Source organism: Nerophis ophidion, linkage group LG03 (assembly GCF_033978795.1).
Source record: "Nerophis ophidion isolate RoL-2023_Sa linkage group LG03, RoL_Noph_v1.0, whole genome shotgun sequence".
Lineage (NCBI taxonomy): Eukaryota > Metazoa > Chordata > Actinopteri > Syngnathiformes > Syngnathidae > Nerophis > Nerophis ophidion.
The window spans coordinates 86,168,914-86,195,413 of NC_084613.1; the positions used below are offsets into that span (position 1 = coordinate 86,168,914).

At 42.5% G+C, this 26,500-nt stretch overlaps 1 protein-coding gene across 1 annotated transcript in view; it reads left to right on the forward strand.

Moving 5' to 3' along the window:
- The window catches only part of cdan1 (codanin 1), a 49,070-nt gene that overhangs the window by 5,659 nt on the left and 16,911 nt on the right, over positions 1 to 26,500 (forward strand). The window contains exons 3-16 of the mRNA XM_061896273.1: positions 1,161 to 1,361; positions 5,348 to 5,538; positions 9,289 to 9,402; positions 9,483 to 9,561; positions 9,636 to 9,756; positions 9,843 to 9,952; positions 17,112 to 17,201; positions 17,286 to 17,361; positions 20,789 to 20,994; positions 21,063 to 21,177; positions 21,251 to 21,394; positions 21,470 to 21,636; positions 21,870 to 21,951; positions 22,754 to 22,846. Of these exons, the coding sequence (XP_061752257.1) occupies positions 1,161 to 1,361; positions 5,348 to 5,538; positions 9,289 to 9,402; positions 9,483 to 9,561; positions 9,636 to 9,756; positions 9,843 to 9,952; positions 17,112 to 17,201; positions 17,286 to 17,361; positions 20,789 to 20,994; positions 21,063 to 21,177; positions 21,251 to 21,394; positions 21,470 to 21,636; positions 21,870 to 21,951; positions 22,754 to 22,846 (1,789 nt within the window). The remainder of the gene's footprint in view (positions 1 to 1,160; positions 1,362 to 5,347; positions 5,539 to 9,288; positions 9,403 to 9,482; positions 9,562 to 9,635; positions 9,757 to 9,842; positions 9,953 to 17,111; positions 17,202 to 17,285; positions 17,362 to 20,788; positions 20,995 to 21,062; positions 21,178 to 21,250; positions 21,395 to 21,469; positions 21,637 to 21,869; positions 21,952 to 22,753; positions 22,847 to 26,500) is intronic.

The following is a 26,500-nucleotide window of genomic DNA, read 5'->3' on the forward strand; positions in this document are numbered from 1 at the left end:
AGGAGCGGAAGAGCGAACTAGACTTAGGTTTTATTGAAATATAAACAAAGTCAAACTGCTCAAGCCATGTCCTTTCTTGGTGGTCCTGGGAACCCGCAAGACGGGCATGATGTCACTAAGATGACATATCAAAACAAAACTAAATTAAAGTGCACTTTTTGTACAGAACACCACTACAGTAGTTTAAAACAAATAAAGTGCACTTTTGTGCATGATGTCACACAAGATATTTCAATAAGTGTCAAATAAAAATTAGCTGCATAATAGGAAATCAAATCCATATGTGGTAGGTTACTGCGGACATTATCTCCTTATGTTGTTCACTATTATTCGTCAGATAGGGTGTTGGTGTGGAAATGGTTGCCTCGACATTTTGTTGGCGTGGCACCGAATGGAGATGTTGACATGCGAAGTAATCACTCTTAATTCTCTAGCAGGTGACTTCAAATAATGCTACACATTAGCAGTAATGCTAGTTTTTGTAGCAGCACTAACCCCACACTTGACAAGTTACGGTTTTCTGTTCGACATCTTCCCGCTTGAAGCCAAACCACCGCCAGACGATGGACCCCCTGCTGTTTTTCTTGGGAATTAATTCTTCCTTCATTTGTTACCAGATTGGCATCTTCTTTCTCTCGTATTACCACTCGCACCACAGCTAATGTTACCCATGGCGCTACCTCTCTGCTCAGCGAGGACGTATACGTATGGGACGTAAGAAGGTGCGCTTGCTGTCTGTGAGAAGGAGAGACAAGAAAGTGTGGGAAGAGCCTGTAGTGTAATGTGAGAAGGAATGCTCCAATGTCACGATATAGTCATTTTCTATATCGCACAGAGACAAACCCGCGATATATCGTGTATACCGATATATCGCCCAGCCCCATTTTGAGGAGTCTCAGAAAAGAAAGTCTCTGTTGTGCCTTTTTGATGGTCACTGAGGTGTTCGCACTCCACGAGAGGTCTTCCTCGATCTGGATCCCCAGGAACCTCAATTTAGAGGCCCCTTCCATAAAGTCCCCATCGATGTACAGTGGTTGGATGTTAGTTGTTTTTTTCTTCTGGAAATTTATGATCAGCTCCTTCGTCTTGGTGGTGTTAATGACCAGGTTGTTCTCTGCGTGAGTCATCTCCTCTCATATTTGTCACCATTTGCCCTGCAGAGGAAGCAAACCTTCCAGAAGAATCAACCCAACGCCAGTGAGTGCGGAGCGCCAGCATTCCAAACCAAAGACCTGTTTCACCTCCACGCCGGTCACCAAAGCTCCCAGTCCGCCTGCAGGGGAGGCCGAGGGTCCTGATGGCTCCACGCGAAGCAGCCCCCTCAGCCTGATGGAGGAGAGAGCGCTGCTGAAGAGAGAGAAGTAAGCCAACGCACATACTGATGCTCTCTCGCTAAGTGGCCACAGCATTAGGTACACAGTCATTTTTTTTTACTGATACCGTCACCGATGTATAGACTACGTGTACCGTATTTTTCGGACCGTCACTTTCGACGGCGTCTTCTCCCCATCATCTTTGTTGTAGCATGCAAGGGCCGGAGTGGAAGAAGTGTCAAAAGATGGAGATAACTGTTTTAATGACGATTAGACTTTATCATATTTTTCGGACTATACGTCGCAGTTTTTTTTCATATTTTGGCCGGGGGTGCGACTTATGTGTGAAATTATTTACACATTACCGTAAAATATAAAATAATATTATTTAGCTCTTTACTTAAGAGACTAGACGTTAGAAATGCGCGGTTTGCGGTCTCATCCGCAGAGTCCGCGGATAAACCGCGGGTCGGGCGGTTGACATGACGAAAAAATTAGTTTCGGGCGGGTGGCGGTTGAACCATCCGGAAATATTTGATATGCATGGTTCTGTGATCGGTATCCTTTGCCATTCAAAGAGCCTTTTAAGACCCGTGTCATAAAGCGAAGAAGACAATAAGAGACGCTATTATTCTCCTGAATGACTGCCGGTAGTCACCCAGATAATAATTATTAGGGCGTGCTATGAAGCCTTTGTCTTTGTCGCCTATACAACATGTACGATCTGCTTGTCAGTCCAGCATCATGTCGTGTGTGGCTTCCGCGGCAACACGCACCCGACTGCAAGGCATACTGGGTGACAAAGAGTACACTAATGGTTGTGATATAAACAATTTTAACACTCTTAGTAATATGTGCCATGCTGTGAAGCCACACAATACAAGATTGACAAACTCATTTCGGGACAACATCCTCACAGTAACACAGCATAAACGCAACACAACAAATACCCATAATCCTTTGTATTCATGACACATACTGACTATTTTATACAACCCGTTAGCAGCAAACCCTGCCACCCATTTATTTTAAATTGCCTTTCAAATTTCTATTCTTGGTGTTGGGTTTTATCAAATACAATTCCCCAAAAAATGCGACTTATACCCCAGTGCCACTTATGTATGTTTTTTTTTCCCTTCTTATGCATTTTCGGCAGGTGCAATTTATACTCCGGAGCGACTTATACTCCGAAAAATACGGTACCTTAATCAATAGCGGAGCAGCATCTCCTCATCCGTGGCGTGGCTCACGAGTGCAACAACAACGCCGGAAATGTGTCACGTGAAAAAACGTCCGAATGGAACGCTCCGACTAAAGTTCCTTTGTTGAATAATGTAAACTCACTACACCATTATGTTTTAGCACTTTCATGGTGAGTTTACTGTAAGATATAAGTAAGAACTTTACACTACTTTATATTAGAAATGGCAACAGCGGAGGATGAATGCCACATAACAAGAAGGTAGATCATTTTTTTTTATCAACTACGGCGTCAACGGACTACAATGGCAAACACACACTTTTCAGTACCTATGCAGATCCCAATTACACACCAACAGGTACAAGAAGGTAACAAAAGTTTGTTTTGCATAAAATTGCGAAACAAATCGCCAGATAATGTCTGCTAATTTGTGCCATTTTGCGGCCCTTATACACACACCATAATCATACTTGTATGTGTAATGCGCTGACAATCCATCAAGCGATGCGGCTTCATAGCTTACCGAAGTCGTACTAAAACATTTTGATAGATTTTTGATCGCTGTGTGTAATGTTCTATATTTTCAATGGAACATTTAAAGTTTTGTTTTCGTTTACCGGCGTATCTCTTTTGTGTCACTGCCATCAACTGGTCATTCTTATTTCTCCATTTACCAAATAAAATAGCTATGAGTTCAGTAAGCACAACCAAAATATGCCGTACATTAGGAGCACCGGGTTATAAGGCGCACTGTCGATTTTTGAGAAAATGAAAGCATTTTAAGTGCGTCTTGTAGTCCGAAAAATAAGGTATATATTTATTATCGGGCATTAGTTTTCAGTATTATACATTTCTAATATTGCAGTGGACAATAAGAAAGGGCCAAATTATTAGGCACAGCTTTCATTCTGCTGTCCAGACAAATCCAACTTTGGTGGAAAAAAGTGAAAAAATTATACTCCATGAAAAATAAATAACCACTATATTGCTGTAATTATTTCTAACAACTAAAGTGAAACCTTATTTATGAACCCCCTTTATTTGAGAACTTTTCGATTTACGAACCTTTTAGATCTCGCCAAATATGCCTTTGTGTGCGAACCATGTCTCTGTGTACGATTGCTTTATTCATTTATTTTTTAGCTACACATCACAGAATAATACATTTTGTTATTAATATTTTAGCATGCTGGCTTTTTTAATTTATATTAGCAAATTTAGCAGGTATGATAATAACAATGATAATAATAAATTTTACTTTTAAGGCACCTTTCTGGACACTCAAGGACACCGTACTAAATCAAAACAATAAAATCAAATTGTTTATACAGGTATACAGTACAGGCCAAAAGCTTGGACACAACTTTTCATTCAATGTGTTTTCTTTATTTTCATGACTATTTACATTGTAGATTGTCACTGAATGCATCAAAACTATGAATGAACACATGTGGAGTTATATACTTAACAACAAAAAGTGAAATAACTTAAAAAAAACAAACATGTTTTATATTCTAGTTTCTTCAAAATAGCCACCCTCTGCTCTGATTAATGTTTTGCACACTCTTGGCATTCTTTCCTTGAGCTTCAAGAGGTAGTCACCTGAAAAGCTTTTCACTTCACTCATGTCATAGTTTTGATGCCTTCAGTGACAATGTAAATAGTAGGGGTGTAACAGTATTTGTATTGAACCGTTTCGGTACGGGGGTTTCGGTTCGGAGGTGTACCGAATGAGTTTCCACACACACATATTAGGTAGCGCACCGCAGGTTGTGTAAACAATGCACAGCGAGGCACAACACACGGCATGCTAGCAGTGACCGGGCTAGGACAACATGTAAAAGCCAGAGCTGCAAGACCTTCCTGCCTCGTTAACATCTCCCCTTTGGGAACACTTTGGCTGCGCGATACAACTATAGAGGACGGAGGTTTGCCGACATTGTTCAGCAGCAGTAGGGTACGCTTCTGCCAACACGTCAAACATTTTAACCCCTCTGAAGCGGCGTCACCACACTCAAGCAGCCTCTCCTCAGCGAGTCAGGCAGGGCTGAAGCAATAACAAATGTTTTTATAGCAGCAGATTTAAGACCATCCATCCATCCATTTCCTACCGCTTGTCCCGTCCTGGGTCGCGAGGGTGTGCTGTATTGCATTAAAAACTAGATTTTGACCCACTTCTATGGTGGAAGAACAATAAGCCCATATATCCTCTTACTGCCAAGTTAGCCCAATCAATCGAAAAAAGCACTTTATATGTAGAAAGGTTTTGTTAAGAAACCATTCTGAGCCTTATCTTATTTTGTTTTTATTTTATATATGTTGACCACATTAACCTTGGCAATGGACCCTGTGTGTACCGCTATATGTATGTTAACCCATATTTTGTTGTTTTCTTACTGTACCAAAAACTAACTGAACCTTGACCTCTAAACTAAGGTACGTACCGAGCCAACATTTTTGTGTACCGTTACACCCCTAATAAATAGTCATGAAAATAAAGAAAATCGCATTGAAATGAGAAGTGTCCAGACTTTTGTCCTGTTCTATATATCTCATGTTGTTGTTAACCCTAACCCTGACTCAGAGGATAAGTGGTATTGAAATTGGATGGAAGTATAGATAAAAATGCTATACATTTTTTATTTAGGGGTCTATTCCCACAAATAAATACTTTATTCCCCCCCCCCCCCCCCCCCCCCCCCAAGTTTACCAGCTGAGTAAATAAATAAGCCCATTTATTTGAGGCATTCTCGTAATTTGGTGTAATTAGATGGTGAAGGTGTTTGAAGTGTTGTGTCCACTAACATCATCGCCCCTTCATTCCTGTTTCCAGGTCGAAGCGCGCCCAGCAAGCATGCGCTCCTCTGCCCTGCTTGGAGGAGCCCAGTACCCCAACAAAGTCAGGAGTCCGAGTCGGGTCCAGAGGCACGCCAGACCAGCAGACCCTGTGTCCTGAGCCATCCAAAGTCACCTCGGCCTTGGATCTGGACCTCCTGGCTGAACTGTACTGCACCTGTATATCTGGTGGGTGGCCAGGAGAACAAGCTGTCATATTTATTTGTGGTGTCCCGATACAGTATTAATATACAAAATACCCGTTTCCAGTGAGGGTTGGACTCCGCCAAGGCTGCCCTTTGTCACTCATTCTGTTCATAACTTTTACGGACAGAATTTCTAGGCGCAGTCAAGGCGTTGAGGGGTTCTGGTTTGGTGGCTGCAGGATTAGGTCTCTGCTTTTTGTAGATGATGTGGTCCTGATGGCTTCATCTGGGCAAGATCTTCAACTCTCACTGGATCGGTTTGCAGCCGATTGTGAAGCGACTGGGATGAGAATCAGCACCCCCGAGTCCGAGTCCATGGTTCTCGCCCGGAAAAGGGTGGAATGCCATCTCCGGGTTGGGGAGGAGATCTTGCCCCAAGTGGAGGAGATCAAGTACCTCGGAGTCTTGTTCACGAGTGAGGGAAGAGTGGATCGTGAGATCGAACGGCGGATCGGTGCGGCGTCTTCAGTAATGCGGACGCTGTATCGATCCGTTGTGGGGAAGAAGGAGCTGAGCCGGAAGGCAAAGCTCTCAATTCACTGGTCGATCTACGTTCCCATCCTCACCTATGGTCATGAGCTCTGGGTTATGACAGAAAGGACAAGATCACGGGTACAAGCAGCCAAAATGAGTTTTCTCCGCCGGGTGGTGGGGCTCTCTTTAGGGTGAGAAGCTCTGTAATCCGGGAGGAGCTCAAAGTAAAGCCGCTGCTCCTCCACATGGAGAGGAGCCAGATGAGGTGGCTTGGGAATCTGCTCAGGATGCCACCCGAACGCTTCCCTAGGGAGGTGTTTCGGGCACGTCAGACGCTGCTGATCCGCCTCCGCTTGAGATGGTTTCCTGTGGACGGGACTCTGGCTGCTGTGTTTCGGGCACGTCAGACGCTGCTGATCCGCCCCCGCTTGAGATGGTTTCCTGTGGACGGGACTCTGGCTGCTGTCTTGGATCCGCTTTGAACTGAACTCTCGCGGCTGTGTTGGAGCCACTATGGATTGAACTTTCACAGTATCATGTTAGACCCGCTCGACATCCATTGCTTTCGGTCCCCTAGAGGGGGGGGGTTTGCCCACTTCTGAGGTCCTCTCCAAGGTTTCTCATTGTCAGCATTGTCACTGGCGTCCCACTGGATGTGAATTCTCCCTGCCCACTGGGTGTGAGTTTTCCTTGCCCTTTTGTGGGTTCTTCCGAGGATGTCATAGTCGTAATGATTTGTGCAGTCCTTTGAGACATTTGTGATTTGGGGCTATATAAATAAACATTGATTGATAGAAGGCCACGGGGAAGACCCAGGACACTTTGGGAAGACTATGTCTCCTGGCTGGCCTGGGATCGCCTCAGGACCCCCCGGGAGGAGCTGGGCAAAGTGGCTGGGGGGAGGGATGTCTGGGCTTCTCTGCTTAGGCTGCTGCCCCCGCGACCCGACCGCAGCTAAACGGAAGATGATGGATGGATGGATAGCGGTCCGAAATCAGCCTAGCCTAATGGGGCTTAGACCATCGTCGGAAATCCGGAAGTGCGTCAAGGTTACGTGATTGCAACCCACCTATAATAAACATTTAAAAAAAGTAAATTCCACTTGCATTAACATCGGCAAAGGGGAGGAGCTGACAAGAAAGGAACAGGCAGAGGGAGGGAGAACGGGAGCTCTTTTATGCTCTGGAAAGATCTGCTTTGGAATATTTTTCTAGAAAAGTCTGGTCTCATCACAATTAAATCTTGCTGAGGTGCAAAGCTTTCTTTGTCAATTTTCTATACTTGCGAGCACCAATAATGTACACCTCGCAAATATATATATATATTTTTTTACTCTACAGTGATTCCCTCCTTTCCACGCTGTTCTGTTTTTTTTGCAACTCATTAAGTTATAAAAATAGACAAATGTAGTCAAAATGTGAAAAAAGATAGAAAATGCACACACGCTGAAGCGCTGAGAAGTCACGAGTACTGTACTGTATTGTATTGCACAGCTGGGGACATAAAGGGCTGTAAATTGAAGTCAAGTCTTTTATTAAAGGTAACCATGCTAAGCTGTAAGCTATTCGGAACTAGCAGCTGCACGACAGTTAAGCACACACTAGCACATAGCCACACGTAATAATAATAGAACAATATAGCAGTGTAAAATGGCACATTTGTCAATATCAACAAGTGTCAAATAATAATAATTGCATACTATTTACACGAACAAAGTCTGCAGGGCAGAAGCGTATTAAAAAGTATCCAGTAACAAACGTGTCCGCATTGTTCAACTCCTGAGCTTAATTTAATATTCTGACCACTGGGTTTCCCCCAAAAAACAATTCCAACCACACAGTCCATTCCTGGCGGTTAACAATAATTTGGTAAGTGTTTTTAATATTCCACACTACTAAGTAATACAACTGTGTATGATTTATGCTGATATCGGGTTGGATCAATATCAATCAATCAATTAGTATTTATAAAGTCCTAAATCACAAGTGTCTCAAAGGGCTGCGCGAGCCACAACGACATCCTCGGTTCAGAGCCCGCATAAGGGCAAGGAAAAACTCACAACCCAGTGGGATGTCAATGTGAATGACTATGAGAAACCTTGGAGAGGACCGCAGATGTGGGTGAGCCCCCACCCCCTTCGGGGAGACTGGATGCAATGGACGTCGAGTGGGTCTAACATAATATTGTCAGAGTCCAGTCCATAGTGGATCTAACATAATAGTGAGAGAGTCCAGTCCATAGTGGGTCTAACATAATATTGTGAGAGTCCAGTCCATAGTGGATCTAACATAATAGTGAGAGTAGTCCAGTCCATAGTGGATCTAACATAATAGTCTGAGAGTCCAGTCCATAGTGGATCTAACATAATAGTGTGAGAGTCCAGTCCATAGTGGATCTAACATAATAGTTTGAGAGTCCAGTCCATGGTGGGTCTAACATAATAGTGTGAGATTCCAGTCCATAGTGGATCTAACATAATAGTGAGAGTCCAGTCCATAGTGGATCTAACATAATATTGCGAAAGTCCAGTCCATAGTGGATCTAACATAATAGTGAGAGTCCAGTCCATAGTGGATCCAACATAATAGTGAGAGTCCAGTCCATAGTGGATCCAACATAATAGTGAGAGTCCAGTCCATAGTGGATCTAACATAATAGTGAGAGTCCAGTCCATAGTGGATCTAACATAATAGTGAGAGTCCAGTCCATGGTGGGGACAGCAGGAGACCATCCTGGAGACGGGTCAGCAGCGCGGAGATATTCCCAACCGATGCACAGGCGAGTGGTCCACCCCCGGGTCCTGACTTTGAACAGCCAGTGCTTCATCCATGGCCACCAAACCTGTGCCCCCCCTCCCACCCCTTCTCCACAAGGGAAAGAGGGGCAGAGGAGAAAAGTAAAGAAACGGCAGATCAACTGGTCTAAAAAGGGGGTCTGTTTAAAGGCTAGAGTATATAAATGAGTTTTAAGATGGGATTTAAATGCTTCTACTGAGGTAGCATCTCGAACTGTTACCGGAAGGGCCTTCCAGAGTACTGGAGCCCCAATAGAAAACGCTCGCAGACTTTTTTTGGGCTCTGAGAATCACTAATATGCCGAAGTTCTTTGAACGCAGATTTCTTGCCGGGACATACGGCAGGATAGCAATACCGTGCTTTGATATCCGTATCACGTTGGAATTGGAAAAAGTTGTATCAGAAGTAAAAAAAAAAAAAAAAAACCTAACATTTATCGTGGAAAATGTATTTTTGTTTTACAGAGAACTTGGTGCCCAATATTTTTCTGGAGCTTTTCTTTGTGATGCAGCTGCTCACATCTCGCTCTCCTGTCAGTAATGACGGAGATGATGAAAGCGTGTGCGGGCTCAATTCAGGTTAGCTCCCCCCCCCTCTAAACACCGTCAACTGGAAATAGCTTTGGAATAAAACCCCTTGTTGTGTTTACACATTTCAGACGTGCTGGAGAGACATTACCTGCGGCAAGTACACAACTGTGTGTACTTTGCAGTGAAGGTCCTGGAGAATCAGTACCAGTGAGTGTTCATCTCCGTGCACTAGCACGCTCTCAGAAAACATCCTGCACTTATTTATTGCTGTTGTGTGTCAGGTTGTTGGCCCACATGGACAAGTGCACCTTGCGTCTTCTGGCGGAGAACGAGAGAGTGGCGTCCTTCTCGCCACATCTGAGAAGTCGCTTATGTCAGGCGCAGGACAAAAGCACAGCCAAGGTAGCACGATCACACCATCATAACCGTTGTTTTTTGTAGATTTTTTGTTATAAATATTTTATTTTTGCATTCTCTGTGTCTTCCAGCTGTCTCTGTCTGTCTCCACCTTCATCCACTCGGTTCCTTTCCAGCCTGCCACAGACAACCGCTCCAACTTCAGCAGCGACAAGGCCTTCCATACCTTTAAAAAGCAAAGGTAAAAAGTAGGGGGTGTCAGAGTTATGACATCATACTTATAAAGCCGATAACGTCGAGAGCAGAGCAGGGCAAATATTTAGACTCTGGGGCCACATTGAGGAAAAAAATGTGTCGAGGGGGCCAAAGTGTTGTAAGGTTTAAACACTGATGACATCTATTAAACAGACAAAGAAGCAAGGAATGAAACAGAGACAGAATTAAATTTGGCTCAATAAGGAGAGCGTGTACATCTGTACCCTTGTACAATGTCCCACCAGGCTCTGACAAAGGATTCTACGCCTCCTCTTTTATTTGGACTTTCCCTGATTACATGGCAACAGTTGTTTCCAAAGGAATGGGGGTCGTAAACAGCCGCCGCCTTTGGTCACAAAACAGTTCAAAGAAAAGGTCGTAAAGCAATGGATGTCGAGCGGGTCTAACATGATACTGTAAAAAAGTTCAATCCATACTGGACCCAACACAACTGTAAGAGTCCAGTCCAAAGTGGATCTAACACAGTAGCGAGAGTCCCGTCCATAGTGGATCTAACATAATAGTGTGGGAGTCCAGTCCATAGTGGATCTAACATAATATTGTGAAAGTCCAGTCCATAGTGGATCTAACATAATAGTGAGAGTCCAGTCCATAGTGGATGTAACATAATAGTGAGAGTCCAGTCCATAGTGGATCTAACATAATAGTGAGAGTTCAGTCCATAGTGGATCTAACATAATAGTGAAAGTCCAGTCCATGGTGGATCTAACATAATAGTGAGAGTCCAGTCCATAGTGGATCTAACATAATAGTGAGAGTCCAGTCCATAGTGGATCTAACATAATAGTGAGAGTCCAGTCCATAGTGGATCTAACATAATAGTGAGAGTCCAGTCCATAGTGGATCTAACGTAATAGTGAGAGTCCAGTCCATAGTGGATCTAACATAATAGTTTGAGAGTCCAGTCCATAGTGGATCTAACATAATAGTGAGAGTCCAGTCCATAGTGGATCTAACATAATAGTTTGAGAGTCCAGTCCATAGTGGATCTAACATAATAGTGAGAGTCCAGTCCATAGTGGATCTAACATAATAGTGAGAGTCCAGTCCATAGTGGATCTAACATAATAGTGAGAGTCCAGTCCATAGTGGATCTAACATAATAGTGAGAGTCCAGTCCATAGTGGATCTAACATAATAGTGAGAGTCCAGTCCATAGTGGATCTAACATAATAGTGAGAGTCCAGTCCATAGTGGATCTAACATAATAGTGAGAGTCCAGTCCATAGTGGATCTAACATAATAGTGAGAGTCCAGTCCATAGTGGGGCCAGCAGGAGACCATTCTGAGCGGAGACGGGTCAAAACAAACCCCGCTCCCACTCTGCTTTGTTCCTGGTCTGAGCTGCTGTGAAATGGCCTAGTGGTTAGAGTGTCCGCCCTGAGATGGGTAGGTTGTGAGTTCAAACCCCGGCCGAGTCATACCAAAGACTATAAAAAATGGGACCTGTTACCTCCCTGCTTGGCACTCAGCATCAAGGGTTGGAATTGGGGGTTTATTCACCAAAAATGATTCCCGGGCGTGGCCACCTCTGCTGCTCACTGCTCCCCTCACCTCCCAGGGGGTGATCAAGGGTGATGGCTCAAATGCAAAGAATAATTTCGCCACATCTAGTATGTGTGTGTGTGTGACAATCATTGATACTTTAACTTTTTTTTTTTGAGTAATAACTCTTATAACACCCAAAAGCGCAGATTTCAACCATTGAAACACTTTGTATAGTTCAAGACTTGCGGTCATTTAAAAACAGCACTGCGCTCCATAATTGTGGCTACACTTTTGATGTTAAAGGTAAAAAAAAGAAATGATGTAGAACATCCGGCGGGTCAGATTGAAAATCTTAAAAAGCCGCATATGGCCAGCCGACCGTATTTTGCCCAGGTCTGGTCTAGAGGTTAGTCTGCACTGTGCTGTAGGTGGGTTAGAGTGAGCGAATCAAGGGCTCCTTTTCTCTTACCTTAGGGCAGGGGTGTCAAACTCAAACACAGAGTGGGACAAAATTTTAAACTGAACAAAGCCGCGGGCCAAGGTTGAAGAAATTAACCTTTTAATAGGGACCCAAACAAGTTTTGCATTGAATATTGAACAAGAAAGGCTTATATAACTTTATAGTGACATGTAAAATTGAGTTTCAAATAATAACAATATTTAAAAAAAATATATGGCATATCAAATAAAATTTCAATAAAAATTTAATGCCTCTTTTCTATTTGCAGCCTTCTGAGGTAAATATCAAAATAAACGTTTTCCACAGGCCAATAATACATTTGAAAGTAAAATAACAATAAAGAATGAATCAAACATTCAAGCCTTGAAGTAGCAGGAGAAAGTGAATGAATAAAACATTAATTATTGCTCAGTTTGTTACTCTGCTTTGCTTAAACAACGCTTATACAACCTAATAGTGCAAAATCAACTTTCAAAAAAACCAACGATAAAACATCACAGAAATAGAATTTAAATAAAAAATGTAATGCCTCTTTTCTATTTGCAGCCTTCTAATGTAAATATCAACATTAACTTTTTCCACAAGCTAATACATTTGATAATAAAATAATGAGGTGGTCAGGGTTGGGCGGGGTTTGGTGGTAGCGGGGGTGGATATTGTAGCGTCCCGGAAGAGTTAGTGCTGCAAGGGGTTCTGGGTATTTGTTCTGTTGTGTTCATGTCGTGTTTCGGTGCAGTTGTTCTCCCGGATTGTGTTTATCATTCTTGTTTGGTGTGGCTTCACAGTGTGGCGCATATTTGTAACAGTGTTAAAGTTGTTTATACGGCCACCCTCAGTGTGACCTGTTTGGCTGTTGATCAAATATGCCTTGCATTCACTTGTGTGTGTGTGTACAAGCCGCATATATTATGTGACTTGGCCGGCACGCTGTATGTATGGAGGAAAAGCGGACATAACGACAGGTTGTGGAGAACGCTAAAGGCAGTGCCTTTAAGGCACGACCCCAATATTGTTGTCCGGGGAGAAATTTGTGAGAATGGTTGCACCGGGAGATTTTCGAGAGGGGCACTTCGGTAGTCTCCCTGGAAAATCAGGAGGGTTGGCAAGTATGAGTATAAGCGGTGAATGCGGCACTGCCACTGTATGATCCTGGCGGGCCAGCTCTAACGTTAATTTGATATTGCCTCAAGGGCCAAATGAAATTACACGGCGGGCCAGAGTTTGACACCCATGCCTTAGGTAGCTGAGCTACGAATTGCCTGGTGTAAACTTCCCCAGGAGCTCATTGTAAACAATTGTGGTGTAGATAATGGCTGTCTCAAGTGTGGCCCTTTTACACTTTATGAGTTGGGGCTTTTGGGATCCCTAAATTTTTCGGTGGGATTAAAAAAAAACACCATTGCTAAAAAAATAATAATATATCAACATCAATGTTTAGGGCTCAATTACTTCACATAAGATATTCCATTTTGACATTTTTTGGGGGGGAACTATATTGCATATTTATTGTTTTTGCCCAAAAAATGTTGTTTATATTGACAGATCCGAAGTTTATCTAGAGCAGGGGTGCCCATTACGTCGATCGTGAGCTACCGGTCGATCGTGGAGGGTCGGCCAGTCGATCGCAAACCAAGCATTAAAAAAATAAACCTAATCATTTGTGATCATCATTCGTTACCACAACGTCACTTTCGTCACTTGATTGACATTCACGGCACCCGAGGGTCTTCTGAGATGACACTGGCTGCTGCCAGATCATTAAGAACAAGAAAGTTTGATCACATTACGCCTGTACTGGCTCACCTGCACTGTCTTCCTGTGCACTTAAGATGTGACTTTAAGGTTTTACTACTTACGTATAAAATACTACACGGTCTAGCTCCATCCTATCTTGCCGATTGTATTGTACCCTATGTCCCGGCAAGAAATCTGCCTTCAAAGGACTCTGGCTTGTTAGTGATCCCCAAAGCCCAAAAAAAGTCTGCGGGCTATAGAGCGCTTTCCGTTCGGGCTCCAGTACTCTGGAATGCCCTCCCGGTAACAGTTCGCGATGCCACCTCAGTAGAAGCATTTAAGTCTCACCTTAAAACTCATTTGTATACTCTAGCCTTTAAATAGACTCCCTTTTTAGACCAGTTGATCTGCCGTTTCTTTTCTTTTTCTTCTATGTCCCACTCTCCCTTGTGGAGGGGGTCCGGTCCGATCCGGTGGCCATGTACCGCTCGCCTGTGTATCGGCTAGGGACAGCTCTGCGCTGCTGATCCGCCTCCGCTTGGGATGGTTTCCTGCTGGCTCCGCTGTGAACGGGACTCTCGCTGCTGTGTTGGATCCGCTTTGGACTGGACTCTCGCGACTGTGTTGGATCCATTGTGGATTGAACTTTCACAGTATCATGTTAGACCCGCTCGACATCCATTGCTTTCCTCCTCTCCAAGGTTCTCATAGTCATCATTGTCACCGACGTCCCACTGGGTCATTATTGTCACCGATGTCCCACTGGGTGTGAGTTTTCCTTGCCCTTATGTGGGCCTACCGAGGATGTCGTGGTGGTTTGTGCAGCCCTTTGAGACACTAGTGATTTAGGGTTATATAAGTAAACATTGATTGATTGATTGATTAAGGAAATATGATCGAGAGGGGGCAAGAAACACTTTTTTTTTCAACACGTTCGCGCCGTAACTGCTGTCAAAACCCTAAAGACAGACTGCATAGTTGCTGTCTTCACAATAAAAGCCCTGCTTCATCCTGTCTGCGCTAACAAAATAAGAGTCTCAGAAAGCTAGTGTGCACAAGATAGCAAGCTACGGAGTTTGCTGTCAATGTATTTCTTGCAAAATGTAAAAAAAACGAGTATGGAAGCTGGACTAATAAGATGCCAAAAACTAAGCACTTTCATGTGGTATTGGACAGAAAGGAGGACTTTTTTTCTCCTCCATTTGAAAATGTGGACGTTATCAGCACTATACTGTCTGATTCCAATCAATGCAAGTCATCAGAATCAGGTAATACACCAACTTATATTCTTGTCTTCATGAAACAAAGGAATATTTGTGTTAAACATGTTTGTGTTATCATTAAACACCTTTTAACGTGTTAACAAAAACGTCTCTTTCATAAATAATTTAATATAAATTTTATATATGAATGAGGTAGATTCCTTCGCCTGCAGAAAAACTGTGGGCACGCCTGATCTAGAAATTTAAGTAGAGATGTCTGATAATGGCTTTTTTGCCGATATTCCGATTTTGTCCAACTCTTAATTACCAATACTGATATATACTGTCGTGGAATTATCACATTGTTACACCTAATTTTGTTGTGATGCCCCTCTGGATGCATTAAACAAGGTAACAAGGTTTTCCAAAAATAAATAAACTCAAGTTATGGCAAAAAATGCCAACATGGCACTGCCATATTTATAATTAAAGTCACAAAGTCCATTATTTTTTTTAAGCATGCCTCAAAACAGCAGTTTGGAATTTGGGACATATCCTCACTGAGATAATCCTGATACCCACTACAACTATGGGAAATACTATACTTTGACTTTCACCAAGTCTAAGTCTAAGAAAGTGTGGGGTTGGGGGGGCGGAGTTGAGGTCGAAGGGGGTGGGGGATGTATATTGTAGCGTCCCGGAAGAGTTAGTGCTGCAAGGGTTTCTGGGTATTTTTTCAGTTGTGTTTATGTTGTGTTACGGTGTGGATGTTCTCCCAAAATGTGTTTGTCATTCTTGTTTGGTGTGGGTTCACAGTGTGGCGCATATTTGTAACAGTGTTAAAGTTGTTTATACGGCCACCCTCAGTGTGACCTGTATGGCTGTTGACCAAGTATGACTTGCATTCTCTTGTGTGTGAAAAGCCGTAGATATTATGTGACTGGATCGACACGCAAAGGAAGTTGATTGGCGCTCTGTACCTCCCCCTACGTCTGTGTACACAGCAGCATTTTAAAAAGTCATAATTTTTTTTTTAAAACCGATACTGATAATTTTGAAACGGATACCGATAAATTTCGATATCACATTTTAAAGCATTTATTGGCCGATAAATGCTTGAATCTAGGGATGTCCGATATTATCGGTCATTCCTAGATTTACTGTAAGTGTTGAAAAACAAATTATATGATTTATTTTTAACATTTTTATGACTGAGATACTTCCTGTTCCCCTGTACCAGGGGTCGGCAACCTAAAATGTTGAAAGAGCCGTATTGGAGCAAAAATACAGAAACAAATATGTCTGGAGCCGCAAAAAAAAAAGCCATATTACATACAGATAGTGTGTCATGACATATAAATTGAATTAAGAGGACTTAAAGGAAACCAAATAAGCTCAAATATTGCTACAAATGAGGCATAATGATGCAATATGTACATATAGCTAGCCTAATTAGCATGCTAGCATCAATTAGCTTGCAGTCATGCAGTGACCAAATATGTCTGATTATCACTCCACAGTCAATAACGTCAACAAAACTCACCTTTGTGCATTCATGCACAACGTTAAAAGTTTGGTGGACAAAATGAGACAGAAAAAGAAGTGGCATAAAACACATCCTCAAAAGTCGGAGAAAGTTATACATGTAAACAAACTACGGTGAGTTCAAGGACTGCCAAGAATAGTAGGACAAAACGGCTCTCGCCAAATACTCAAATCAGTGAGGCATGTTTAATAAAAACAGTGTGCTTTATAACCATTAGGGTGGTTTGTGTCATGTTTTTCCTCCTACAGAAACTATATTAAAACAAAAAATATATTTTTCCCCTCATCTTTTTCCATTTTTCATATATTTTTGAAAAAGCTTCAGAGAGCCACTAGCGCGGCGCTAAAGAGCCGGGTTGCCGACCCCCACCTTGGACCAATTGAGGGGAACCCTAAAGGTTGAAAAAAAACTATGTATTGTATTGGTTTTAAAAATATCAAAATGGCCCCCACATGCTTTTATTTTTCAGTGTATTTTTCAGTGCTTTTATAGTAGAAAATGGATGGATATTCACCTTCACTGAAAATGAGTCAGTGCACAGACATTGTTAAACAAAATCTGTCAACACAAGTGAGCAGCAAGTAGTAGCGTCATGATCCTGGGCTGCACGAGTGCTGCTGGCTCTGAAGGATCTGTGGTCTATGGTCAGAGTATGATCCTCTCCTTTGAGAAACATCTTCTTTATTGCTCACAGAGACGTTTTTTACGAGGTGCTGCGAGAATGGGAGGACTTCCACACGGAGCCCAACTGGAGCTTCGATGCCGCTCTTGGGAGTCGTATCAGGCAAGTGTCAAGACATTCCTCCAAAAATCTTTTTTTTCTCTTTTAACTTTAATTTATTCCATTGGGGTTTTTCTTCTGTCTCAGAGGAATGATGAGTCAGTTGACAGCTGCAGGAAACCACTCACATTTTGCTCGTCTTTTCCTGAAGCAGCTCATTCAGGTAAGCATTAAAAAAAATACAAACACAAAATAAAGCTACAATGAGGCAAAAATACCCGTACTATTTCGTTTGTATTTTTTGATCAAAACTATTAATAATTCAATCACTAATTTACTGTTAATTAGAGGTGTCCAATAATATCGTCAGTTCGATATTATCGGCCGATAAATGCCTTATGATGTGATATCGGAATTTATCCATGCCACGCCGTATTGCTGCAGCAATTCAGGCAAAAGGAGCTGCAACTAAGTATTGATTGCCGTACATGCTGAAACTTTCCATGTTCATACTTTTCAGTTGGCCCACATTTCTAAAAAATATTTTTTGGTACTAGTCGTAACTAATATTCTAATTTTCTGAGATACTGAATTTGGGATTTTCAGTAATTGACAGTACTAATCATCAAAATTTAAAGAAATAAACATTTCAAATATATCACTATGTGTGTAATGAATTGATGTAATATGTAAGTTTCACCTTCTGAATATAATTACTGAAATAAATAAACTTTTTCATGATATTCTAATAATATGAACAGCACCTGTAATACCAACGGCTTTTCACACACACAAGTGAATACAATTCATACTTGGTCAACAGCCATACAGGTCACAATGAGGGTGGCTGTATAAACAATAGGGCTGTGAATCTTTGTGTCTCCCATGATTCGATTCAATATCGATTCTTGGGGTCACGATTCAATTGAAAATCTATTTTTTTTTTTCAATTACAAACGATTCTCGATTAAAAAACGGATTCTGTATTCATTCAATATATAGGATTTCAGCAGGATCTACCCCAGTCTGCTGACATGCAAGCAGAGTAGTAGATTTTAGTAAAAAGCTTTTATAATTGTAAAGAATAATGTTTTATCAACTGATTGCAATAATGTACATTTGTTTTAACTACTAAATGAACCAAAAATATGACTTATTTTATCTTTGTGAAAACATTGGACACAGTGTGTTGTCAAGCTTATGCGATGCCATGCAAGTGTTCTTTTTTTTTCTATTACTGTCTACTGATAATGTCAATAAGGGATTTTTAATCATTGCTATGTTGAAATTATAACTAATATTGATACTGTTGTTGATAATATTCATTTTTGATTCACTACTTTTGGTTTGTTCTGTGTGGTGTTTGTGTCTCCTCAATTGCTCTGTTTATTGCAGTTCTGAGTGTTGCTGGGTCAGGTTTGGTTTTGGAATTGGATTGCATTGTCATGGTATTGCTGTGTATTGTTTTGTTGGATTGATTAATTAAAAAAAAATATATTATTTTTTTAAAAATGAGAATCGATTCTGAATCGCACAACGTGAGAATCGCGATTCGAATTCGAATCGATTTTTTTCCCCACACTTTTAATAAACAACTTCTAACACTGTTACAAATATGCACCGCACTGAACCCACACCAAACAAGAATGACAGACACATTCCGGTTGGTAGAGCACGGCCGCTCTACCAACCGAGCTATACCGGTTGGTGCCAGCAACTTGAGGGTTGCAGGTTCGTTCCCCGCTTCCGCCATCCTAGTCACTGCCGTTGTGTCCTTGGGCAAGACACTTTACCCACCTGCTTCCAGTGCCACCCACACTGGTTTAAATGTAAGAATTAGATATTGGGTTTCACTGTGTAAAGCGCTTTGAGTCACTAGAGAAATAACGCTATATAAATATAATTCACTTCACTTCACATTTCGGGAGAACATCCGGACCGTAACACAACATAAACACAACAAAACAAATACCCAGAAACACTTGCAGCACTAATTCTTCTGGGACGCTACAAAATAAACCCCCCAACCCTGCCCTCCTCAACCTCCTCATGCTCTCAGGGAGAGCGTCTCCCAAATTCCAAGCTGCTGTTTTGAGGCATGTTAAAAAAAATAATGCACTTTGTGACTTCAATAATAAATTGCCATGTCGGCATTTTTTTCCATAACTTTGTTGATTTATTTTGGAAAACCTTGTTACATTCTTTAATGCATCCAGTGGGGCATCAAAACAGAATTAGGCATAATAATGTGTTAATTCCTCATCCTTCCCGGTAAGGTTTATTCAGGTGTACTGGAGAGGAGGCTACGCCGGATAGTCGAACCTTGGATTTAGGAGGAACAGTGTGGTTTTCGTCCTAGTCGTGGAACTGTGGACTCTCGGCAGGGTTCTTGAGGGTGCATGGGAGTTTGCCCAACCAGTCTACATGTGCTTTGTGGACTTGGAGAAGGCATTGGACCGTGTCCCCTCGGGAAGTCCTGTGGGGAGTGCTCAGAGAGTATGGGGTATCGGACTGTCTTATTGTGGCGGTCCACCCTGTATGATCAGTGTCAGAGCTTGGTCCGCATTGCCGGCAGTAAGTCGAACACATTTCCAGTGAGGGTTGGACTCCGCCAAGGCTGTCCTTTGTCACCGATTCTGTTCATAACTTTTATGGACAGAATTTCTAGGCGCAGTCAAGGCGTTGAGGGGTTCCGGTTTGGTGACCGCAGGATTAGGTCTCTGCTTTTTGCAGATGATGTGGTCCTGATGGCTTCATCTGACCGGGATCTTCAGCTCTCACTGGATCGGTTTGCAGCCGAGTGTGAAGCGACCGGAATGAGAATCAGCACCTCCAAGTCCGAGTCCATGGTTCTCGCCCGGAAAAGGGTGGAGTGTCATCTCCGGGTTGGGGAGGAGACCCTGCCCCAAGTGTAGGAGTTCAAGTACCTCGGAGTCTTGTTCACGAGTGAGGGAAGAGTGGATGGTGAGATCGACAGGCGGATCGGTGCGGCGTCTTCAGTAATGCGGACGTTGTACCGATCCGTTGTGGTGAAGAAGGAGCTGAGCCGGAAGGCAAAGCTCTCAATTTACCGGTCGATCTACGTTCCCATCCTCACCTATGGTCATGAGCTTTGGGTCATGACCGAATGGATAAGATCACGGGTACAAGCGGCCCAAATGAGTTTCCTCCACCGTGTGGCGGGTCTCTCCCTTAGAGATAGGGTGAGAAGCTCTGCCATCCGGGAGGAACTCAAAGTAAAGCCGCTGCTCTTTCACATGGAGAGGAGCCAGATGAGGTGGTTCGGGCATCTGGTCAGGATGCCACCCGAACACCTCCCTAGGGAGGTGCTTAGGGCACGGGGAAGACCCAGGACACGTTGGGAAGACTATGTCTCCCGGCTGGCCTGGGAACGCCTCGGGATCCCCCGGGAAGAGCTAGACGAAGTGGCTGGGGAAGAAGATGGATGGATGGAATGTGTTAAATCCACGACTGTATATATCAGTATCGATTGTCATGGAATCTCTAGTTAAAATCTTTATGCTTCAAAACATCAAACTTTATTATCCCCCTAAAACATATTCTTTTAGGTGACTTTTCAAGTCAGTGGGCACTCTCTAAAACTGCAATTCAAGCTGAATATGGAGCAAAACACGCCCATCTTCTTGTAGATGTGCAAGGTCCCTGGAGCTCACGGCTCGCCTGGCGACAGCCCCGATGCAGACCTGCTGGGAATGCTGGGGGCCGACGGCCTGGGCCGCCTGAAGCGCCTTGAGGAACGTCTTATTCAACCTCACGGAGTTGTCGGCCCGTGTCCGCCGCCGTCTTTTCCCGGCCACCAGGAGTTCTTCCGGGACTTCCTCCAAACGGCCAGTTGGTAAGTTGAACGCCAGCGAACCCTGGAGCTAATGTAATAAGACGTGTCTTCATTGTGTCTCGGACCAGCTGTCAGCTAAACCAGCACCTGCAGGACAGTTTGTGTCAGCAGCTCCTTCAGCTGGACGACGTCTCCATCCATGGCGAGCAAGAGGAGGAGGGGGACGGTGACTTGGAGCAGCAGGTACACATCACCTTGTCAGGATAGATATTCCAGGAAAAAAAATGCCCCGCTGACTCTTCGGCGTCCTAATCAGGATGAAAAGCAGCGCTTTGCCTCGGTGCTTCTCCTCGCTCGTCTTCTGGCAAAGTTTTTGGGTTTCATTTCCTTCCTGCCGTACCAAACGTCTGAGAAACCCTCCTTGGAGCTCCAGGAGGCAGCTGTGGCTTTGCGGAGCAAGGTAGGAAGGACGCATGGACGCATAGTCCAGTTTTGTAGCAAGGCAATAATGTTTTGTTTTCTGTGGCGGACGCAGAGTGTTCCTGTGCTGGACGTCTGCGCTGTGCTGAGGAGCAGCATTAGGAGGAAGCGCACCATCCTGACCGTACCTTGGCTGGTGGAGTTCCTCTCCATGCTGGACTTCACTGGTCCACTGCTGCTCAGCTACAGGGTGGTTTTGGGTACACTGTGTCTGCTCTACAGGTACGTCTGCACTTTTAGTCTATTTAAAACACTTAAACACGAGAGAGCGGCTCATTTTTGGCAGGGCTGATTATCAGCGCTGACATTTGGCATTTTGACGTACGATATACATTAAATATTGTTTTATCCAACACATTTCTTATTATCGATTACGTGTCTACCGTGATACATATCGTTTTATCGCCCAGCCCTACTTTTGTTACTTTAACACAACTCTACTTGTGCGTGACAAGGAGAATGATACTGGGTGGAAGCGGAGAAACTTTTTACCTGAACAAGCTGCTCATCCTGTCCGTCCTGGGGTGGCTCTTCCAGGTAGGCACAACATTGGAGGCTCTTTATCGGTGCTTGTATCATCCCTGGCAAAAAAAATGATGCAATCAGCAGACTTTAAGGATGGCACTGGGGATATGGCTGTTAATACATATTCAATAAATGCTCATGTTTACATTGACATTTTTGGGTGCTTCTCTTATTGCATCAATGGGGAAAGAATGTTTGGGGATGATAATATAGGCTCCAGCGACCCCGAAAGGGACACATCTGATAAATCTATGGGTAAAAAGCAGAGCCTGGCGACGCATGCGCGTTTATCATAACTCTCTCGCTCTCTCTGTCTCTGCCTCTCCCTCACGAATTCTGCTGCGTGCACAATTTGTTTTGTTTTTTAACCCCTTCTTACCCCTGAACATACATTGAAAATACACGCAACCCTAAATTAAAATGCCAGACATTTGAGGCATTTAACAAACTCCACCCAGACAGCCCGGCAAAAGAGGACATATCCGTTGAAAAGAGGAGGTATGGTCAGTCTATTGTAGCCCAGTCACTGCTAGCATGCCGTGTGTTTTGTCTCAGTGTGCATTGTTTACACAACGCGCGGTACGCTACTTAATATGTCCGTGTGGAAACTCGTTCGGTACACCTCCGAACCGAACCTAAACCCCCGTACCGAAAAGGTTCAATACAAATACACCTACTGTTACACCCCCACTATAGTTGTGTGTTATCAAAATAAAACCACTGAATACATAGCCTCCAAGTCTGCTGATTCCATCATTTATTTCCCCCAGAGGCTGTAGCTCACACTTGTTTTCTTCTTGATGAACTTGCACAGATCCCTGTGATCCCAGAGGAGGTTTTCTTCACCAATGACTTCACTGAAGTGGCCAAGCTGGAGGAGATTGACTACAGCGGCGCTGCAGGACTTGTAAGTTGAACCAAATAATCCAATTGCAAAAAGTTCCAAGTGAATGCAGACTCAGCCACCTGCAAAAAGTGCTTGATGGTGATATCATGTAGTAAACACACAAGAGTAAATATGTGACATTCACCAAAGATTTGAGTCATTTGAACTTGAATGTAAACGATGAGAACCGATTTGCAGCTGTGAGCTATTTTTTATGCACATGCAGGTACATCCAGGTGGCAATTACCCACCGGACTGGCAACTGACCTATAGTCAAACAAACCATAGCAGCATTTTGGTTTACTTTTTTTTTTTTTTAGAGATCTCCGATCAATGCTTAAAATTTATCGGTAATTATCTGCATCAGTTTCAAAAAGTCAAATCAAAGACTTTTAAAGCGCCACTATATGGAGCGGTACGTATCCGGTAAAACACGGACGTAGAGAGCAGTATAGAGCAGTTGCGTCTCCCAGTCAGCAGCTCCTCCCCTCTCCCTTCCCTCACACACAACACGGGAGTTGACGACTGCGGCAAGAGGTATATACTGGCGACGCTTGATGACCTCGTCAAACCGCCGCGAGCCCAGCATAACAACAATAAGAGTGTGTTGTTGCCGGTGCTGTAGCCGTGGCTACGTTTAATGCATATGTTCCTTCTTGACTGCACTTAAATGTAGAATATATTTATATTATGTATATAGTATATGTCAGGAGTGCCCACACTTTTTCTGCAGGCGAGCTACTTTTCAATTGACCAACTCGAGGGGATCTACCTCATTTATATATATCATTTATATTTATTTATTTATGAAAGAGACATTTTTGTAAACAAGTTAAATGTGTTTAATGATAATACAAGCATGTGTAACACATATAGATGTCTTTCTTTCACAAAGACAAGAATATAAGTTGGTGTATTACCTGATTCTGATGACTTGCATTGATTGGAATCAGACAGTAATGATGATAACGCTCACATTTTCAAATGGAGGAGAAAAAAAGTTGTCCTTTCTGTACAATACCACATGAAAGTGGTGGGTTTTTGGCATCTAATTCATCCAGCTTCCATACACTTTACAAGAAAAACATTGGCGGCAAATTCCGTAGCTTGATTGATTGACATTCACGGCACCCGAGGGTCTTGTGAGATGACGCTGGCTGCTGCCAGTTCATTATTATGAAAAAATGACAGAGAGGAAGGCGGGAAACACTTTTTATTTCAACAGACTTTCGCGCCGTCCCTTCCGTCAAAACTCTAAAGGCCGACTGCACATTTCCTATCTTCACAATAAAAGCCCTGCTTCATGCTGCCTGCGCTAACAAAATAAGAGTCTCGGAAAGCTGGCGTGCACAAGTGATGTGCACGCCAGCTTTCTGAGGGATCGCTTGTGCACGCCAGTTTTCCGAGACTCTGTATTTAGTTAGCGCAGGCAGCATGAAGCAGGGATTTTATTGTGAAGATAGGAAATGTGCAGTCGGCCTTTAGAGTTTTGACGGAAGGGACGGCGCGAGAGTCTGTTGAAATAAAAAGTGTTTCTCGCCTTCCTCTCGGTCATATTTTCATAATAATGATCTTGCAGCAGCCAGCGTCATCTCACAAGACCCTCCGGTACCGTGAATGTCATTTAAGTGACGTCTTGGTGAAGATTGATGATCACTCATTTTTAGGTCTATTTTTTTTAAAAGCCTGGCTGCAGATCGACTGACACACCCCCCGCGGTCGACTGGTAGCTCGCCATCGACGTAATGGGCACCCCTGATATATGTCATATATTATTTATTATTATTATTATTGTTTATTGTGAGCGAACTTTGGTGCTGAATTTCCCCCAGGGATCAATAAAGTACTTTCTATTCTATTCTATTCTATTCTATTCTATTCTAACAAGCGAGCTCGCTCGGTGACTGACTAATGACACCATGTCTATGGTTTGGGATTATTTTAAAGTGTCTCTGACGAATAAAAATACTGGCAAGTTGCAATGACTGCAAAAAGTTGGTTTTGCGAGGAGGAACCAAGACGTCTTCCTTTAAAACGAGCAATTAGATCTCCTACCTCTTCAAAAATCATAAGGAGATACACGATGAATAACAGCAGAAGATGGATGTGAGCCCAGTTTATAATTTCCTGTTATACAGTATACCAGGCAGTCGTGCACTAAAGGAGGACTATGTTGACTTTATTACTCTAGTATACTCTGGACTGAAGCTGTGTGCCTTCATTGTTTTTGTAGCTGTTGTTTTAAAGCATGTTTTAAGACAAAAAAAAATAATTCACTTTGTGAAAGTCAAAGTATAGTATTTCCCATAGTTGTAGTGGGTATCAGTGGGTAGCGGCCGCCTGTCAACTGGTTTTAAATGCAGAGAAAACAAAGTGTATGTTCTGTAAGATCAGCACTGTGTGAAAATATTTTAACGAGAAATGGGCAACAAATTATGTTAGTATCTTCTTTTAAATATTCAGGATTTTTAATTGATGACCACTTGAGTTTTAAGGAGCACATTCAGTATGTTGTAAAAAAACTGAAACTTTTACTGGGATTTTATTATAGAAACAAGTCTTGCTTTTCTTTTACTGTGAAACAGAAAATGGTGGAAACAGCCTTTTGACCTGTTATTGACTATGGAGATGTGTTGTACGTGAATGTTACTGCTGCTTGTCTCCACAAGCTGGATAGTGTGTGCCACGGGGCTCTGAGATTCATCACCAACTTACTCACCGTTGTCTTATACTCAGATGTGGGTAGAGTAGCCAGAAATTGTACTCAAGTAAGAGTACTGTTATTTTACAGATTTATTACTCAAGTAAAAGTAAGGAGTAGTCACCCAAATATTTACTTGAGTAAAAGTAAAAAGTATGTTGTGAAAAAACTACTCAAGTACTGAGTAACTGATGAGTAACCTGATTACGGCAACAAATAATGCACAAAAACATAAAAATAGCAATGAGCAAATTCAGAGCCAGGAATATCTCTTAAGCAACTAAAACAATAATATATATTAAATAATAGTACATTAAAATAAAATAAAAAAATGGCACATTGAGCCACAATAACTTAACAGCACCATAGCCTCAGTAGGCATTCATTGATATGATTGATTGATTGATTAAAACTTGTATTAGTAGATTGCACAGTACAGTACATATTCTGTACAATTGACCACTAAATGTTAACACCCCAATAAGTTTTTCAACATTTATCAATTACTTAGTAAATGACCAAGTCGAAGTGATCTACCTCATATATACATATATATACACACACATATCATATATACACACACATATCATATATATACATACATTTATATATACATTATATAATTTATATTTATTTATTTTGCCGTTTTTGTTCACATGTTGAAGGTGTTTTAATGAATATACATGCATGTTTAAGATATAGATTCTTATCTTTCATGAATACAAGAATATAAGTTGGTGTATTACCTGATTCTGATGACTTGCATTGATTGGAATCAGACGTTCACGTTTTCAAATGGAGGACAAAAAAAGTTCCTCTTTTCTGTCCAATACCACATGAAAGTCGTTGGTTTTTGGCATCTTATTTGTCCAGCTTCCATATTCGTTTTTATACACTTTACAAGAAATACATTGGCGGCAAACTCCGTAGCTTGCTAGCTTGTTTGCGCTGGCTTTCGGAGACTCTTATTTTGT